Here is a 20,670-nt window from a genome sequence, read left to right as displayed (position 1 = left end):
ATAAATACATACGCACACACATACATACATACGCATTCACTCGTACACACACGCACGCGCGCGAGCACCTACGTAAAACCCGCTGCTTGTCACTCTCTCTCCCCCCACGGCCCGCAACCCCTGAAACCACTAGGAGAATTGATGAGTCCTATACGCACGCACGCACACTGTACCGTCTGTAAACCGGGTTTCACCCTGCATCTACCGGTGCTTTTGTCGGCAAGGGTCAGACGCGTGCTCCATGCATGTACGGCGCGCCTGAGACGTCTCTTGCGCTAGGTACGAATATAATATAGGTACCTCATAAACATAATATGTGCCTGCCTATTTATTTGCAGTTGGTGCACTGACCTGCAGGTAACTTATAGGATACAATGCTGTTATGAATTACGATATAATCGGTCTGGAAGATTTGGCGAGTAACGTATTCTTCTTCGGTTCGCAGACGGTTCGCAGACCTATATGTAGGATAACTATACATAATAGGTACGTATCTTGTGGTCTTCCCGAAACCGTAATGGTGCTCCGCGTATATTCTTTAGAATATATCCATATAACATTAACGCACGTTTATCGGTATGCATAATATAATAATAATGTATACCTACGTATATTTCGAACGGGTGTGCGCCATAATATTATATACATGTATGAGACCGCAGTGCGTCGGGCGGTAAAGTCGGATTGCGGTGGCAGCGTTGGGAGGCAGGGTGCAGGGTGGTCGTCGAACGGCCTCCGGGGTGCCGTTCGCGTATAGAGGTAACCTTCGGAAAACGGTAGCTCGCTGACATATTAGTCTACGGGGGATACGCGTGTGCAACCCCTTGACGGGGGGTGGGGAGGAGAGCGCACATCATACTGTCGCCTCCCAGAGGTACCTGCGCTTACCTCTCTATACCCTTCTCACCACCCCGCCGTCTTCCTTATAGTCTTTCTCCCGCTCGCGCACAGCATATAAATATATATATATATATAAATATATATATATATATATATATATATATAAATATATATATATATATATATAGGTAAATATATATATATATATATATATATATATATATAGGTATATAATATATACGTTCATCTATACATGTATGTATATAGATATATATAGCACGTTATTGTTGTTATCTCGCGTGCACATGGCTTTTGTTTACCGGCTGAACGCCCGAAGGCGTCGAACGTCTCCTGGGACGTACCGGCAAGTTTGCATTTTAAAACTACTCCCGGGAGCACTTCTTTCCCGCCGCGCGGTGCTATACGAGTTGTTATATACGCGTCTTGTGCGGGCCAGTGTGTGTGTTGTGTGTATGTGTATGTGTGTGTGCGCGCGCACGCGTATATTTATACGATAAATGTACTTTATTTATACATATACCTATACAGACGCGGTCGTAAAATCGTCGTCGGCGACGGCACGGTTTCGACTTTCGTCGTGTTAGCAAAAATCGACGACACGAACAGCTGTGTTTTTTAGGTTGGAACGGCGGAGGGGGTGGCGAGTACATAACGATTTAAAATAGTTCTTAAAGATACCTTTGAAAGATGACCTGGCGGTGACCCATGGACTAGGATCAAATGTCACGGTGAAGACTGAAACGTCTGAAATCACATTTTGTTATCGTACATTTACCCAAGCTGGTTAGTGGTTAGCGACCGTCGATTTCATAGAGATTCGAAACTAATTATGTGCAGCAGTGAGCTAAACGTACTTTATACGACAATATAATTAATGAGTATTTGAGTATATTATGACGCAAGAGGCGCTGATGGCTGACCGACGATATTATATTATATTTATATCAATATCATATACTGCGTGATCGTCCTTCAATAAGCACCTTCCGACCAACTTCGACCTATATTATACTCGTTGACCAGCTTCGTGTCTTAACTTCAAAACATGCACAACTATTTGAATACCTAATAAAAATTAGTTATTCAACTTATAAAATATTTAAATAAGTTAATTCTATAAGATAACCGCCCATCTCAGATATTAATGCAAAAATAAATACTACATGAAAAATATACTGTAGTGAACGCGTCCCTCGAACATAGTAATAATTCTGAGCAAACTGCATTAAAAAAAATAAAAATTATAAACGGTGACACCACACACATACTAGCATTTATTCACTGTAGCTCAAGACTATAAACATTACCTTACTAACGTGTTTGGTCAGGGGAAATACGACGGGGAATTGATTAATGATTTGGTCATTTTCACGACCGTTGTTTACATCACGGATGTACTTGCGTTACGCCTATACGACTGGAAACGAAATAACTTAGACATATGTGTATAATATAGTAAAATATACGTATTAAATGATATTTTACTTTACAAATAACAGTTAGCGCTAGGCCTACCACACCGGAATGAGTGGATCATGCACGCGCCGATATTACTGCGGTTATAAATTATAATATTGTGCTTCCTATTATTACGGTTTACAGCGAATTACGAACGTTTCTTCACGAGTACATCGTCGTCGGTGGGTGACAGGTGGGCTGCGTACTTAGGGCGCGCGTATACGTCATGGCCGCCGACAGTTTGTACGCGTCGTATATACCTTTATGCGGGCACCGACATCGTAGCCCAAAGGGTCCGACCCGGCAAGATTTGATTGATATATTATATATTTTTCACATCGATCATTACGTGTTTTATCACCCCGAAGTGCGAGTGTGCTGCGAGTATACAGACGCGTGTTGCAGTGACTGCCATTCCCCTACGCACCATCACAGGAATTCGACGTCTGCTTTACGTAATATATTATAGGTGTATGAAACTAGCAACTCGCGTTTGAAAAAAAATATTTCAATAATGAATAAAGAACGCGTTGTGTTATTATAATATTGGTGAATTCTATTCGGAATAAAATAGGAAAGTTGCGTTTCTCAATTTCGTGTCAATGCAAATGAAAATACTTGGATCACTCGTGTCTCTCGTGCACGTTCATACACGATATGTATGATGTTATACATATTATATTGTGGTATTTGTATAAACATCCATATAGCACGCTAACAAGCAAAATTGATCACGGTGAATCGTTATATTTTATTTTTTTTTCCAAGAATGGACTAAAAACACAATCATCTGCGAGTGTAAACAAATTAGAATAGTAATATAGGTATAGGTACACACAATCACAATATATAATATATAAAATTTTAAAAAAAGGTGGGCAAGTGGATGTCGCTCTGCTGTACTGTAGGTTACAAGTGGGTCACTGTATAATGGATGGTATTAAATTTGAATTCAATGATATATCATTGTATAAGAAAAACGATTCTGAGTGGAGACGATATGTCAGTCTAGGTATAAGACATATTATACACTTATCTATGGTATTAAAAAAAAAATTGACCTATAATAAATTCCAAATTAATCATATCACAATATCCATTAGGTACATATAACGCGTTATACATCAACAACAAACCGTGATACTATCATCATAATATATCGATGAAAATATTACAAATTAGAAGTTTCAAGTGCCCACGAATAATATTATACAATCACAACAAAATAACTAAAATAGTTATTCTAGGTTTTTATGTAATTTCGTCCAAATTTGAACTTAAAATGACTATACAAATAAACTGTGCTTGTGTATTTTTTAGATTTTTTGGTAACCGAATTATCTATTTACATGGAATCTTGTTTTAAATTTTCAATCCTTAGCTATAAAAACTGAACATTTTATAATTTATTAATTACAATGGTTGATAATTTTCGAGATTTTGATAAATTCTGTCCAAATTTGATCTTTAAATGCTTATAAAAAAAAACTGTGCCTATGTATTTTCAATATTTTTCAACTGCTATTGTAAAAATATATCAGGAGTCTTGTATTAAATTTTTACACTTTTTGGCCCAACAGATAAAACTTTATTGATATTTATAGAAAAAAAAACTAAAAAAATTGAAAACTGAAAATGCCCGTAAACAGCTCAAAAAGTGTCAAAATATTTTCAAAATTGTATGGTGTATAGGAAATGCTAATATAAACATTCAGTGAAATTTTCATGTATCTACAGTTATTCGTTTTTGAATTACAAGAAAATAAGGAAATCGGTACATGAGAAATCGAGTGAATATCTAATGTTGTAAAAATATGAATTTAAAACGCTCATAAAAATTTAATTTGACTTTCTTGTAGAAATTTTTTTTTTGATAAAGTTAGACAAACTTATGAGGAATCTTGTATTAGATTTTAAAATCTTAGATTTAAAAAGAAAATTTTTTATGAATTTCTAACTCAAAATAATTTGCAAATTTTCGTGATTTTTCCGTATTTTTTCAAGATTTGAACTTTAAACGTGTATAAAAAAAAACTGTGACTAAGGATTTTTAATTTTTTTCATCTGCCTTTGAAACAATAACCTAGGAGCCTTCTATTAAATTTTCAAGCTTTTTTACCCAACAAATAAAATTTTATTGATATTTATAGAAAAAAAATTTAAAAAAACTGAAAACTGACAATGTCCGTAAACAGTTCAAAAAAAGTCAAATTATTTTCAAAATTGTATTGTGTATAGAAAATGCAAATATAAACAACCAGTGAAAATTTCATGCATCTACGGTCATTTGTTTTAGAGTTACACCAATAACCAAAATCGATTTTGTTAAAAATCGATTTTGCGTAAAAATTCCCGTTTTTCCTTAATTTTTCTTTTGTTTTTCACATCGCTTTTGAAAACTACTGGGAAATTAAAATTTTGACCTCCCCAATGCACCAACGATATTCACTTTCCCATCGAACAAGATACTGAAGTCGAAAATCGAAGCATTATTTCGACTACTTATCGTGTACACAGACACAAAAATAAAAAAATAAAAAAAAAAATAAAAAAAAAAAACACACATCATTGTAAAATCAATACATTCATCGTTTCACTCAGAATCTAAAACAGTTTCAATAATCATCACATTTTAATTATTTTGAAAATAATGTTACTAATTTTTTTTTTACCAATTTTTAATCGACCATTAAATTTATAGAATACAGTATAGCTGATGTGTATAATATAAGTTAGATACATAATGTATTACGTATAGCATATTATTAAAGTATGTCCATAAAAACTAATTACATAACTAAATACTATCTGGTGGATATGAATAAATACATTTTTTTTTTATGACGACAGAGAAGTTAAGGTTGCTTAAACGAGACAAGACTATGCATTCTAAACATATTTGCGTGTTGTTCGTAAATAATAATAATATATCACATGACCTGCGGTGACATGACAGCTGGAAAATATTGTGGTAGACTTTGGTCTTTGAGTTATGTATGTTAATATTGGTATTTCTTCTTAAGATAATACATCGGAACATATTTTGGTAAATATCACACGAATTCTGATAAATCGCTAATATGATGAATGCATGACGTGAACACTCTGATAATATAATATAATTTGAGGTAAATAATAATTGTATCACTTAAATCATTAGCTGTCGCAGTGCAACATACGTTTCTCATAATTCATATTATCTAGTAATATGATGCTGCCACGATGCAGTCGGCCTTTATTGCGTTTGCAATAAACAGCAGTTACGACAAGTTTGACTTAAGAGGAATCCAAGTCCATGTGTCGTTTCCGTCTTTCAAACATACAGCATAGCAAATTGTACGTTCAAAATAAACCATTTTACTCTAACCTAACGTACTATACATTTTAAGGGTAAGATTATTATCTATGACACCCTGGGTTTTACTGATATTTTAAAATGTACAAAAAAATGTACGATTTTAAAAAAACGAATAATTTGCTGAAATTAAAATATCAATAAATTTCCCCGAAATGTTCTACCATAATAAACTCACCATTAAATTTTATAGTACCTAGCTATCTCTAATTTTAAAAATAACAGGAGTAAATGGATTATTGTGAACGTACGTCGCTATATTTGTGAGACGGAGACAACACATGTGGGGTGGCGTCTTCATGAGATAGAAACACAATGTTAGATTTTAGATTTTTAGCGGAGAGTCTGAAACAAGCCGATCTATTGATTTTATATTGATACGTATCTAATCATTATTCGAGTTCCCTACTAGTTTTTGAGGAAATCATTATAAAGTTAACCAATTATTTGATTAATTTTTAATTTTTAATAAGTTAAACTGTGTTTTGAATAATAATAGTTATAATATCGGAAAAAAGCTTATCAAAGTTTTATTAATTTACTACTTTACGAAAAAGTTTATCAGTACCCTTATCATATTACATAACCCTTATCATTCAAAAGTATGTTTCAATAGGATGTACTTTGTTAATTCACTGTATGTTGTTAATTGTTTTAAACGTAAGTGAGTATGCATGTTTTTATACTTGCTCATTGTTTTTTATAATTTTATGTACAGCTCTATTGATATGTACATATTATTATGTTCGAAACAGTAAACCTTGCAGACAAAAATAATTATTTTACTCACATATATTATATTGTTTAAGTGAAATATAATTAACTGTCATAACAATGACGTAACATATAACAACGAATCACCTAATATATTATGTAAACTCAAATTACTTTTACAACGAAAAATTTAGCTTTTTTATGGCAACATTGAAAATTAAAATGAGTCCAAACGAATTTATAGATCATATTATAATCATGAATATTATAAATTCAACACAGAAAAACATAGAATATAATATAATATACGTACGATATAGACATTGCCGTACACCAATAAAAGGTTATATTATTTTACAATTGAATCCACACAATCAATAAATTCTAATGTATTTACTATTTATCTAAATGTTACTACACGTATGTCATTGTTGTTGAGCTGCGAGTAAAATGATTTTTGCTTTTTCGTTGCTGTTGATAAAAGCTCTTTAGCTTTATAAAATAAATTAAATACTATAATGCTTGTACATAATATATACATGATGTAACCCGTTTTACGTGTAAAACAATAAACACAAAACATTTCGCAATACCGTTCGATTGGAATGGGACAAAAAAGTCACGTGATCCGTGACAGTCGGTGCCGTCGCTAAAGTCGAATACTTGCTTTACGTACGAGTGTATGTATAGAATTTTATCGCCTATCAGATGTTATCAGGGTCCACGTTAACAACAAATTATTATCAACGTGGTGTTTTTTTCCCGGCTCCTCATCGTTTTCGTTTTTCGTCTACCTCCACTGCGGCAAAGTGCATGTGCATTATGTGCAAAGTGCAAGTATGACAGATGACGGTGGTACAGTGACAGCAATGTACAATATAATATTATAAAAGAAGTGATATTCTGCGGCAAAGTGCATGTACGACAGATGGCGGTGGTTTAATGACAGCATCGCGTAACTCAATAATATTAACCGATATATTATACTATTATTATATACATATATATTATAAACCAGGTATCACAATTCGAGTAAACGGACGATATAATTATAGCAGTGACATTCTGGCGCAAATGATACTGTTCACTGTTATTATTATCGTCATTATCATTATCATCACCATCCCGCCTTAGGTATAATAATGCAATATCATAGGAAAAAAAATAATAAAACCTACACCGCGTGCACTATAGCCGCGCTGCGTTTCGGTATGCAATTACCGGCGGATTCTTTGTGTATCGCGGGACGTCTGCGACTGCAATTTTCCGTATGGACGTACAACACCGTTTGCGGTGCACATATTATTATTATTATTATTATTATTATTATTATTATATTGTTTAGATAAGAGCAATCGTACGAAGAACGCGCGACCGACCGATCGACCTTAACCCGTCCACTATCGCACAGCAGCCGCAGCGGGGTGTATGAAATTCATCTATCGGAAATGCCGTTATTCCTGGCAAATACCTATGTAACATAATATAAACGATTATAATATTATATTATATCACTAAGCCGTATTATTTTTTATTCCAGCGACAACGACGTAGTGCAAATATCGGCATTATATTATGCTGTTGATCTATAATAAACAGGACGCCTATGATCGTTGTATCGCGTCGCGCGCTCGAGTGTTTCTCCGCGCGTTGACTTTTGTTTTGCCGTCGTAAATAATAATATTCATATAGGTATTAATCACTATCTGCACATGGAAGAACGATGTTCTGTTATGAGCAGCTATTATAACCGTCGCTACATTATATTTTTTGATTTTCTTGATTTCGATAAAAAAAAATTGAAATTCTATACATAGTAATATTGTTTTTGCGTCCACTGTTTGTCCAAACCGGCCGAGTTAACCGATTCGTAGACCTATAATAATTTATGTAAATATTTTAAACACAAAGATTATTAATATAATGAATTCACATTATGTATGCGAGCGGCCACACAAGTATAGCGAGAGGCGAGCAGTGAAGTGCCTCTATATAATATTATATACACGTTGAAGACCGGCGTGTGCATATGCACGAGGAAAAACAGTGTGGCGAGAGTCTGGACTATACGTGCACTCATATTATATGTGCGAGGACTTCCGGAGGGTTCGTCGAGGAGAAGGTGGGTGGAGGGGAGGGTTAAACCCTCTCCGGGATATCGACGCAGCAGCCTCCGCCGATATTGTCGGGGGACCGATAGACCGATGACCTGGACGGCGGTAAATCGGCGAGGATGAACGGTGTGCGAGAGATGCGCGAGGGGGTCAGATCTAATAACCTGCGGGTACGAGCGACCGCCGCCGTTTAATTGATAAGTCCGGCGGGAAACAAGCGATAATTTATAACGTGTGCGTATTGTATATTGTTTGTATATAATAATATGTACGTACAGGAAAACAGTGTTGTTTTCCCAAGACTTTTCACTCTGCCATCGCCCACCACCGAAAATTATATTATACAGTTTATGACGCTGACGATTTTTTTTCGTAACTATAAAAATAATATTATGTGTAAACGAGTGCGTTTCATCAAAAATGTATATTATATAATTACGAGTTTGTAATAGTAAACAAAAATCGATTTATCGCTCGGAATATTTAATGTTTTTTTTTTTTTCATAACTAATATTAAAAAATCTCATATGTCTGTTGACGTCGTCGGTTAGGCAAAAGGATATTATGTTAAAATTATAAATTACATGAGTTAGGTAAGTGAAATATTGAGTTTTGATTGCGATGTAGACTGAACAATGTACATAGTATATTATATAATAATAATTTAAAACTGAACTCTCGTATTTCATCAACAGGTGGTTTGTAATTTAGTATTTGAATATTTTCCACAGTATTTTATTGTTATTTATAAACCATATTACAATATGCATTTATGCTAATCAGTGTTTCTGGATATTTAGGACTTAACTTACCATACTAGGAATTACAGTCATCGACTGTATGTAGGACGTAGGTATAATATTATGAACCAATTATCACAAGAACATTTAAAAAAATAATACATGTGTTATTTATAAATACTCTATCCATAATCCATATGACCACATAAATATACATATAAATTGTAAATATTAATTATACGACGAATTACCAAAACGGATGACGACACGTATTTAGCATCATTCATTTCACCGCAAAATTAAAGATTTGAAAATTAATTACAGAACCCAGTAATTAATTGAACATACTAGGCACATGTAAAATGTCGTTGACGAGGTTGATGGATATTTGAAATATTCAGTTAAAATTCACTGATAAAATTGTCGTCCACTGTGAGAGTTTGGCCAACTATATTTTTTTATAAGTTTCTGCTATATATTTTATAACTATCTGCTTGAACCAGTTATTCAATTTAGATTTTAGACCAAAATAGTATAGGATTAGAAGAGAATTACAATAATATAAGTTTAATTTTTTTTAAACAAATTGTTAAGTCTACTATACCAAGATATTTAATAATTATTATTTAAATGAAATATTATCTAAATATATTATAAAATTATAACTTTTTGATAAAGAAAATCTAATAACTAACAAAAAATTAAGAATAACGTTTAAACGAGCGTTTAATAATAGAGCAATTTTAACAACATTACGTTCGAGTTTGTTTTATGAATACAAAAATGTATTTCGTAAATGTCTTATTTACTCCGAATATTACCGGCCTATGTCTATCATTTTACTATACGTCATGGAAAAAATAACTCAGTGAGTTATAACAAAACCGTTATGATAATAAATTGGTAATTGGTACTCTCGAATGTCAACCATAGTTTAGATGTTAGAACAAACAAATTGGTATAACATATCAAATGAAAATAGTAACAGCAGAAGAATTAATTTTTTTGATCGTGATTATTTTTATTTTTATATTATAATCAGATTCATAATTTTTAAAAACACATGCTATTATGTAGCCGTTACGAAATGGAAAGTAAATACAGTAATTATGTTGATAAATGTTTAAGTTGTAAAATATACTGGGTCTTCTTGTGAACACTACCAAATCTGGTTAAAAGTGTTAAAAGCAGGTACTATAATTATTGTATCAGTTACTAAATTGTATTTTATTTATTTATTATAGTCAACGAGGGTACTGGGTAAGCAGTGCCAACCATCATTTATTTATTTCTGTTTCTAGATATTATTTTCTATCTTTTCAAACAATTAATTTGAACAGTTTTACTCCTAACTCGCAGAGAACAAAAACATAATATTTTTATCCTAGGAAGGTAGGACCTATGCTTTACAAATGCACAAAATGATCGGTTTTTTTAGTGGGAACTTACCAATTTCAGTTATAACTATATTAAATCAATTTTTTTTTGTGTGAGCTTTGTCATTTTATTGCATATAGACTACGATATAGTTAGGTATATGGCGTGTTATAAGTGCTATAACGTTTTAACGTATTAACGTCTTACTTATAAATCTGTCTCTCTCTCTCTCTCTCTCTCTCTCTCTTTTTTGGTCTTTGGTTGTGTCTGGTTATGTTAAATTATTTAAACTGTTTAAACTGCTTAATGTATACAATGCATATTGTTTAATTTATTATTTCTCGTCTACAGGGTCTGGAAGTACGAAAAGCGATGAAGACGAAGGTGACGAGGACGAAGAGGAAGAGTGCACTGTTGATGATGACGATGACGACGACGACGACGATGACTTGCAGTCGGTCAGTTCTACTGAGGGGTCAAACCACAGTCTGCTTTCGGGTAAATATAATAATATATTGCACTATAATAATCAGGGCCGTATTTACATTTTTTGTACCCTGGGTCAAAAATATTTGTACGCCCCGTACAAAAAAAAAAATTAATCTGTTTTTTAATTGTTTGGTTATAGTATTTATTTATGAAAATTTTGTTAAAAACAGATCACGATGATGCATTATTTTAATTACTGTAAAAATGTATGACAATATAAAACTGTAGGTACACTATAAAAAATATTACAAAAAGTAGTTATCATTGATTGACAAAATGAGTAAATGACGCCAGATGGCCATATCATAGTCATGCAATGCAAAAAGTCCAAGTATAGTACTCAAACAAATTCTTACCAAAAAAAATGTTATTTATATACTATACTCCGGCACCTGGCCGCCCCCTAACTATGTAAAAAATTGGCCGCCCGGGGCCAATGTCCCCGTTGCTCCCCCTTTAAATACGGCCCTGATAATAATAGGTATGCTAAGTGATTTTATCGAATTCAGGAAATTTTCCTCCCCATGCGCTATAAATACCAATTACTAATACCTACTTGCCTCGCACCCAAAACGATATTTTACATATTAACATTGATTAGAAATTCTAAAGGGAGAACGAAAAAAATTCGAACCGGTGTTGAACGTACGGTTGGTTGGACATGGGGGAAATAATGTCCGAATACCGATTTTATTACTTTACGTTATATTATAATAATATTTACGTATCTTAGTGTACGCATTGACACGTGCGACGTTTACAATACTCCGTGTTTCCCGTGTTTGTTTTGCACGAGGGAAATTTATAGAATCCGATTAATATAATATAATCATTGTTCATTATCATAATTATTATGGTAGGTAGGTACCTATGATATGACGTTGTGTCGTTGTGTAACGATATTATTCCGAATGGAAAGTCGCGTGACACGGCCTCAGAGCATTTCACTGTAATACATTTATAATATACTATTGACGAAAACAAGTCTTCGTGGCGACGACTCCTCCCCCCCCTCTCCGACCCCGTTACACACTCAACCCTTACACCGTCCCCTCACGCGTACCACCCACCGACGAGCCGTGTCGTCATCGGAAGCGGAACGGTCGCATCGTTGTCGTCGTCATCGTCGTCAATGGGACGCCGAGTAGAGCATTGTTAGTCCGGCGGCGGTGTGTGTACCGGAAATAATTGCAGCCGCCACGGTCCGCATGAAAACCGACTTTAATCGCCTTTTCCAGTCGGTATACGCATACACGGCCGAGCAAATCAAATATTATTACACGAGTGAAGAGTAAATAAAATTAATAATAATAATGTGACTAGGAGCTGGGACGTGTGGTCGGCGTCTCCCCACGTTGGAAGCCCATGGCTACAACATCACACACAACTATCATACTTTATTGATGACATAACCGAGTCAAAGCCCCTACGCGTTGTTTATAAGATCTACCAAAATTCAAGACTCTTACTGTTCAGTACAAAATTATCACGGATACACGGATGTTTGTTTTTCTTATTTAAAAAACAAGATCGAAAAACAATTCTATACGGCCATATATAATTCAAAATTAAGGGGTCATCAATGAAAAGTGTAGTTTACGTATGCCTACTACCATATTATAATATACTGTATACCAAATACAGATTTACGGTGCAGTATTAACAATACGGTAAACGTATCGATAGTAACAGTAAGCACAGTGGCAGGAGTGATTCACTTCTGGATAATTTACTAAAATAATAATTAGACTAAATAATTCCGTCCAGCGACAGGTAAAACGTCGGGATTGGTTATAACAATTTTATCACCGCGTTATGATATTATTATGTTTACATAAATAATTCATCTATCTACGTGGTATATTTTAGTGAAGTCTGTGGTCCACGATTCACATAAAAGTATAGCATGCACCGGTAATAATATTATTATGATATGAGCGCCTGACACGTCTGTCGAACCGCCCGATCAAATAATAATAATAATAATAATATTATTATATCATCCACATATTATTATATTTAGACATGATGGTGCACTCGAGCAGCTGGTTGCTCGCGTCGTCATCGCGTTTTATACGCACTTTTTCTTGCGCCTTGACGGGAGACGAACGTCGCGGCGAATGGGTTGTGCGAGAGTTTTCCGAGAATATAATAATAATTGTACCCTTGCTAAAAGTTGCCGGCGCCGTCGCCCGCGCACCGCTCACCACACTATATAGTTCCATCGGCGGCGGCGGCGGCGGCATGCAGAAGAGCGGCGCGGTCCTATCCCGCGGGAACCGTATAATAAACCCGCGGCGGAGATCGCGTGCGGGTGGTATATGTTGCCATGTATATATGTATATTATTATATTATATACGTTCGTTTTGTTTGATTGTTATTGCCTCGGCGGCAGTCGGCGGTGGTTGTGCAAATGTGCGGAGGGAAAAAAACGAGAGCATTCTATCTATTTCTCTCTCCGCAAGAAGCAAAAAATAAATAAAATAAAAACCTAACCGTCCGTCTATACTTTATATAATAATAATAATAATAATATATATTATGTACGCGTCGCCGCTGATGTTGCCGGTGCCGCGAGCACTCGGACCTCTGCCACCGTCGTCGGAAAATCGATATCATATGCGGTTTTTGTCGGGCCGCCGTCGCCGCCCGCAGGACGTACAAAATTAACGCGCGCCGCGTGTCAATTAGCAGCGACGGTGATGGCGGTGGCTCCAGCGGAGGAGGACGACTGTCCCGACAGCACATAGCAGCGTAGGTACCTGTCCTGTAATAAGTCCGACTCTCCATCGCACCGTAGTTCGATCTGTAGTGCACGTACATTACACAGAAATGCACTACGCCCCGTAATGATATTTCTAGTGCAAGAGTGCAATTCAATTAGGTATCTGCAAACATACATATACTTATACATATACTTATACATATACATATACATATACATATACATAATATATATATGCATTCACACGTACATATATATATACATATATATATATAAAGGTATCGTGTGGTGCAGGTATGATAGCGCGGGGGCGGCCGTCTCGTAATTTTATATATATTACATACACACGAAGGTATAATATATATTATCGTTATGACATGTTCCCGACGTACGCGAACAATATATATTTTATATACCTAGGTATAAATACATGTTACCTACAGGGTATTTATCAATAGCGAGATCGCATACTCATTTTATCAATTAATAACAATGCAATTTTTAAAATTCTGATTTTAGTGCATAAAGTTTAATAGCTCGGGAATATTATCAGTCTGAATTTCGATTTATATAGATGTAGATCATCAACGTTTTCTAAACAATTGTTCCGGTGAACAATTTACAGTAAAAAACAAAATTTGAAAAACAGATGTGTGTATAGGTACAGGGCACTCTTAAAATTTATAAAAATATATGGTTTTTATAATACGTTTACTTAAAGATTCCAAAAATCAGAATTCTAAATATTTATAATTACATACCTACCTAGTTAAAGGGGAAAAAAAGGAGTGATAGTGGTTGGTAAATCTCTCTATATAAAATATATGTATAAATTACACGGTGTATGTGTGAGTTGTATATATATAAGACGTGTATGTGTGCATATATTTCGGATTCGTTATATATATAATATATTAAACATACGAACAGAGTCCCGCGCCGAAATAATATTATATTATATACGAATTTAAATAATAATAATAATATGCGTTCCCGCGAGCACTCACTATGGCTCCTCCGTTGTACCATGCATTGTGCATACATGCGAGTATCTTTATGTATGTATATTATATACTTTTCTCTCGTTTCTTTGTACTGCGGCGCCTGAACGACATATTATTATAATATGTTGTACCTACATTGTTGGTAGGTACCTATAGGTCCTATATAGGTACGGGGATGATGAAACAGCACCTAATACTCGTGTGACCTAAACCTATGATATCGCGAGTAGGTACCTATATATCAAAAAAGTCCATGGGGACCGCGGATTTAAAAACATGTATAATATACATACGACATTATAGGCAGAGGCGGTGCCTAATTTATATTATATTCATAACATATATAATAAAACGCAGTTCAAAATTTGTTAAAACTATATTATATTTAAAAAAAAAAAATCGATATGTTGTGAATAAATAATGCGGTTCAATCGTCTTTCAAAAATAAATATATCTTTTAATAAATTTACTAAAATTTTATAATAATTTATGGGCGATTGTAAACTCCTCCAGAATACCGGTTAGATAAAAAGGTAATGGAAAGGTCTAACGTAAACTCCGACAGTTTTATTTTCTTACCTATAATGATTATAGGAAACTCCAGCACTATTAAGGCCTTCCTTGAGTAAAACTAAATGATATTTCTCTACAAAGTAAACTTAAAAATACAAAATAAAAAAAAAATTATCTTGTTAGAGAAAGCTATAAATACTAAATAGTTATAATAATGGATTTATATTAGACTTAATGGTTTGAATATCTAAAAATTGTATCTCATAATTTTAGTTCACAGTTCAAAATATTATAAGTGTTATAACATATAATGACGTCATAATAATATAATATACCTACATATTTTTTGATTATTAGTTATTACAATTATTATCTATCATTATTTTTTAACAAAATATTGGCCATTTCAATTTGTATGATTTATTCGAACAATTATTATTTTTATGTTTAAGTTTTTATATTTTTTGGCATATACTTATCGGTGGAATACGATTGCGCGCGTTGTACCTTTTATATACGATTGCGCGCAGTGCCGGAATAACAAAGAACATGATTTTGAATATTCAAAATTGAACGATTGCCCGTGAAATTTGATGCGACGTTGCCAAATTGTTTGTTACAAATTTCAGTTATTTCATAATTAATTTTTAAATATTTAAATACAGATACAAATTCATCCATTTAGGAAGTTTTCAAATACATTTACTTAAATATTTATTGTTATAAAAAAAAATATCGTTAAAGATACGTAAATAACACAAAATAAAACAAACACTTTACTTACACATGCAGTCTACGTCATAAAAGAATATAATTATCGTTATAAAAAAAAATATTCATAATCAATGGTTAAATATTCGAATAGATAAATAAATTAAAAAGTAAATAATTAAAAAAAGTTGACAAATTACATTTAATATTTTAAGTTAAATTTTAAAGCCCCGATACCGATTTCCAACTATGGCTAAAAACTTAAGTACATTTTCTGTCGTTTTATTTTTTATACCCTTCGTATTGCTTACACAAAAATTCTATTTTCTTAAGTTCTTCCTTCGATATTTACCGTGCACCTGTATATTTGGCAACGTTGCTTAGAAGTTAAAATAATTTAGCGCGCGCAATCGTACGCCTAAAAAGGGACCGCTGATAAGGACCGCGCGCAATCGTATTGCACCCATACTTATTAAATAAGGATTTATTATTATAAAACTATCATTTTCTGCTTATTAATAATCTGTATATTATATTAATTGTATAGTGTATACTGTTACTTGATTTTTTTTCCGGCGGAGTTTACACGAACTCAATTTTACCTGATTTTTGTCACTGGCGGAGTTTACATGCAATTGTACTTGTTTTATTTTCCTGGCGGAGTTTACACTAAAAAAAGGTTCTTGTGGCTGATACCTAATTTATACTATGCCAGGCGCCACTGCACAAGCTTAGTGATAAATAGGTAGGTGAAGCATAACCCACAATCAATTTCTAAAATAGGTTAGGGACCTTCGGTGAATTTTGATGGATATATTTATGGTAGTAACCGGGGGGAGGGCGTGGCCAAGCATAGCGCATATATTTAACATATTTAAGTATATTGGTCTCCTACTCTCCTCACATATAATTAGGTACCTAGGTCAATTTTGAACAGAGTCTATACAACGCAATACAAATTTGAATTAATTTTAAAGGTACTTAATAAAGTTGATGAATTAATTACATTTGAATAGTATGGTGTGATTGTTTTCAAATATATAGCAGTACGGTACAAGCCTTGGCGAGTAGTATTGATTTTTTTTATAAATCGTTATAGTAAATATTAATATGCATTATTTTTATATATTAAAATGAAAAATTTTATATTAATATACAATTTATTTAGGTATTTTTTTATATTTTGAAACGTTGGTATTATAAATAAAATTAAAAAAAATATAAAATTAAATAATTCATACTTAATTCCTTATATACATGTAAAAGTTTAAACTGTATCTAAAATTCTAAAAGGTACACTCAATAATACATGCATGTATTTTACTATATACTTTTTTTTAAACAGTTCAATAATATCATATTTAATTAATACCTAATTACCAAAGAGTGGAATAGTTTGATCACAAATACCAACTTATTTAAAAACACAACCCAATTTTTTTTTCAAATTACGTCACTGATAACATAGGTAAGTAACATATAATAATAAAATATTGTTAAATATACATTTTTATGTTCATAATTATTATTTGTATTATATATTGTATATAGTGGTGTTTTTATTGATTTTTGTGATGAGTGGCTTCATATTTTCATATACGAGTAGGTAATATTAGTAATCTCTGAATCGTATGACTAGTATGACACTGATCACAGATCGACATAGGTAATAATTAGGGGTGTGAATTTAATGCTTTTGCATATCGAATGCAATTGCATGTGTATCGTTATGAATTCAAAATTAGGAATTATATTATAATAACTGCATATAACTGTTATCTATTTTATATTTTAAGCGAAGCGATGAATTATGTACCTAAAAGAAAGAAAAAATCATGGCTAGGTCAATTTGTTATTAAACATATTTTAAAATATCCCTCAAGAGCCTTGATTTATTTTTGATATTTACTTGATTATACATAAAATATTTAGGAATACACTTTAAAAATATAATTTGAATTTGAAATAGTAAGACTGTAAATGTGTAACTTAAAATTATTGTTCTAGGTACTTTATTAAAATGAAACTCATACACTTTTAGCATACAAAAAGATAAAAAAAAAAGGTAAAAGTATTATTAAATGAATTAAATAACTTGTAAGTAAGAGTATTTTGAAGTGTGTGTAAATATTAAAATAATATTATGTAATATATGTTATCCCATAAACATTTCAAGCATTTATTTATAAATAAAACGTATATTGCTACAAATGTAATTCAAATAATATTCAATAAAATAATCAATGAACGCTTAAGTCTAAAAATTAATTTGTTCTTTAATTAGGTACAACAAATTGATAACCATTATAAATAATTTGACTTCAAACAATAATTTCGTAAATTTGTTTTTGTCTAATTCAGAAAAACTGAATAAAAAATCAAAAAAGGTGGACAACTGGGTGTCGCTCTGCTGTACAGAAGTTTACAAATGGGTCACTGTAATGGATGGTGTTAAATTTGAATTCAATGATATGATATCATTGTATAAGAAAACTATTCTTTCTTGTATCTACAGTTATTCATTTTTGAACAACAATAAAGTAACAAAACCTCTATATGAGAAATCGAGTAGTCAAAAAAAATTAATTTGATTTGTTTGTAGACATTTTTTTTTTTGATAAAAATAGACAAACTTATGAATAATCTTGTATTACATTTTCAAATTTTTTTTTTTTTTTTATTTTTATAATTTTTATTTACAATCTGTTACAATACAATGAACAATAAGTAAAATAGATAATAGAATAAGTGGATTGAGGAAAGGACGGATTTAAGAAGCCTTCCAGTGAAGACACTTTGTCAGCTGTTTATGTACATTTCAATAAGTTAACAATAAAGTTATGAATAGAAATAAAGATTAGGTAGTTAACTAAATAACTAAATTAATAGGTCCCGACACCACCGCCTTTTTAGTCTTTTCCTAGGATTGTCGGGTATGTTTGCCGACGCAAGTCCTTTGATTAGGAGATTATCATGATTTTTAACAGATAAGTTAAATCGTCTATAAAAAGTTCTAGCTACATCACAGACGGGTGAGATGGCGAGATCGTTATGTAGGGCCTGGTTGGACACGTAGAAAGGTGCTTTAGTTATGGCTCGGAGCGTTTTGGATTGGAAGCGTTGGATACGGTTAGTGTTTGAAATTTTTGCAAAGCCCCATAATTGAATTCCGTACGTCCACATTGGTTTAAGATAAACATAAAGTTTATATATTAGAAGCTTGGTTGGTAGTTTTATGTGGTTGGAGGTTAGGAGAGAGCGGAGAAGACGAAATCGATTGTTTAAGGATAGTAGTTTGCTGTGAAAATGAGGAGACCATGTGAGGCGTTGGTCAATAATTATGCCTAGATAGCGAGTGCTCTGCGCGGTTGGCAAGATTTGCTCATTTAAAGTAATAGATGGGCATATTCCCTTCCTAAGAGTGAAGGTACATTGTATAGATTTAGATTCGTTTATTTTCACACCCCACTTCTTATACATTTTCAAATTTTAGATTTCAAAAGAAAAATGTTTATGAATTATCAACTCAAAATAATTTGCTAATTTTCTTGATTTTTCCGTATTTTGTCAAGATTTGAACTTTAAATGCTTATAAAAAAAAGAACTGTGACTAAGGATTTTTAACATTTTTCAAATGTTAATGTAACAATATAGTATGGAGCCTTGTATTAAATTTTCAAGCTTTTTTACTCAACAAATAAAGTTTTATTGACATTCATAGAAAAAAGACTAATAAAATTGAAAACAGAAAATGTTTCTAAACAGTTACCAAAGTACCAACTAGATTCACTTTTCTATCAGAAAAGATACTGTTGAAGAAAATCTAAGCACTTTTACTGTCCTAAAAGGTGATGACAGACACAAAAAAATAAAAAATTAAAAAAAATTATATAGTATTATAGAACTAAATACAATCTTTTAGTATAATATACTCATATATAGTCATACAATATAGTCATACATAATAATCTGCCCACCGCAGCAAAGGTCGTATCTCTGTTTTTACAAAATTTTTTTTTTTCAAGTTGTCATAACTTTTTTTGTGTGGTTCCCGCGAAGACGGCAGTACCTGCATTTTATTGTATAGAACGTCTTTGATTGTTTTATGCTACTATCAGTTTCACGGCAACTTCACAAAAACAGATATGACAACTTAAAAAAAAATTTTGTGAAAACAGAGATACGACCTTCTTCGCTGCGGCTGGCGAATTATATATGTGTATTATGTGTATAATACAATACCTATACTATTATTATTTATTACTAAATACTAATACAAATTACTAGCTGATCCCGTGCACTTCGTTACCCGTTAAATGTACAAACTGTATGACTCAAATTTTGTTCAATGCGTTATTTAATATTCGGTGTATGATGTTCTAGAATCTAGATTTATATTAACCTTTCTAGTGCCCGGAATAAAAATAACCTCGTACTGTTAGTACGTAAGTGTATGTTTAACTCTTAAGTATCAAAGTTATACCAAGTTTGTCGTTTTCACTTAATTCCATCTACAGTGGATTAATATAATCAATTAATACAAAATTCTAACCTAACTGAACTAAAATACGATGAATAAAAAAAACCGAATTTAACCCTTTTTAAATT

General features: G+C 32.6%; 1 protein-coding gene across 1 annotated transcript in view; it reads left to right on the top strand.

Annotated features, from left to right (window-relative positions):
- Positions 1-20,670, top strand: part of LOC132942719 (zinc finger protein 521-like) — a 130,446-nt gene that overhangs the window by 21,413 nt on the left and 88,363 nt on the right. Inside the window, exon 3 of the mRNA XM_061011344.1 lies at positions 10,971-11,117. Coding sequence (XP_060867327.1) covers positions 10,971-11,117 — 147 coding nt within the window. The remainder of the gene's footprint in view (positions 1-10,970; positions 11,118-20,670) is intronic.

The sequence above is a fragment of the Metopolophium dirhodum genome, chromosome 4, assembly GCF_019925205.1.
Source record: "Metopolophium dirhodum isolate CAU chromosome 4, ASM1992520v1, whole genome shotgun sequence".
Lineage (NCBI taxonomy): Eukaryota > Metazoa > Arthropoda > Insecta > Hemiptera > Aphididae > Metopolophium > Metopolophium dirhodum.
The sequence above is the reverse complement of the archived record's forward strand: the minus strand, read 5'-3'. Positions and strand labels throughout refer to the sequence as shown.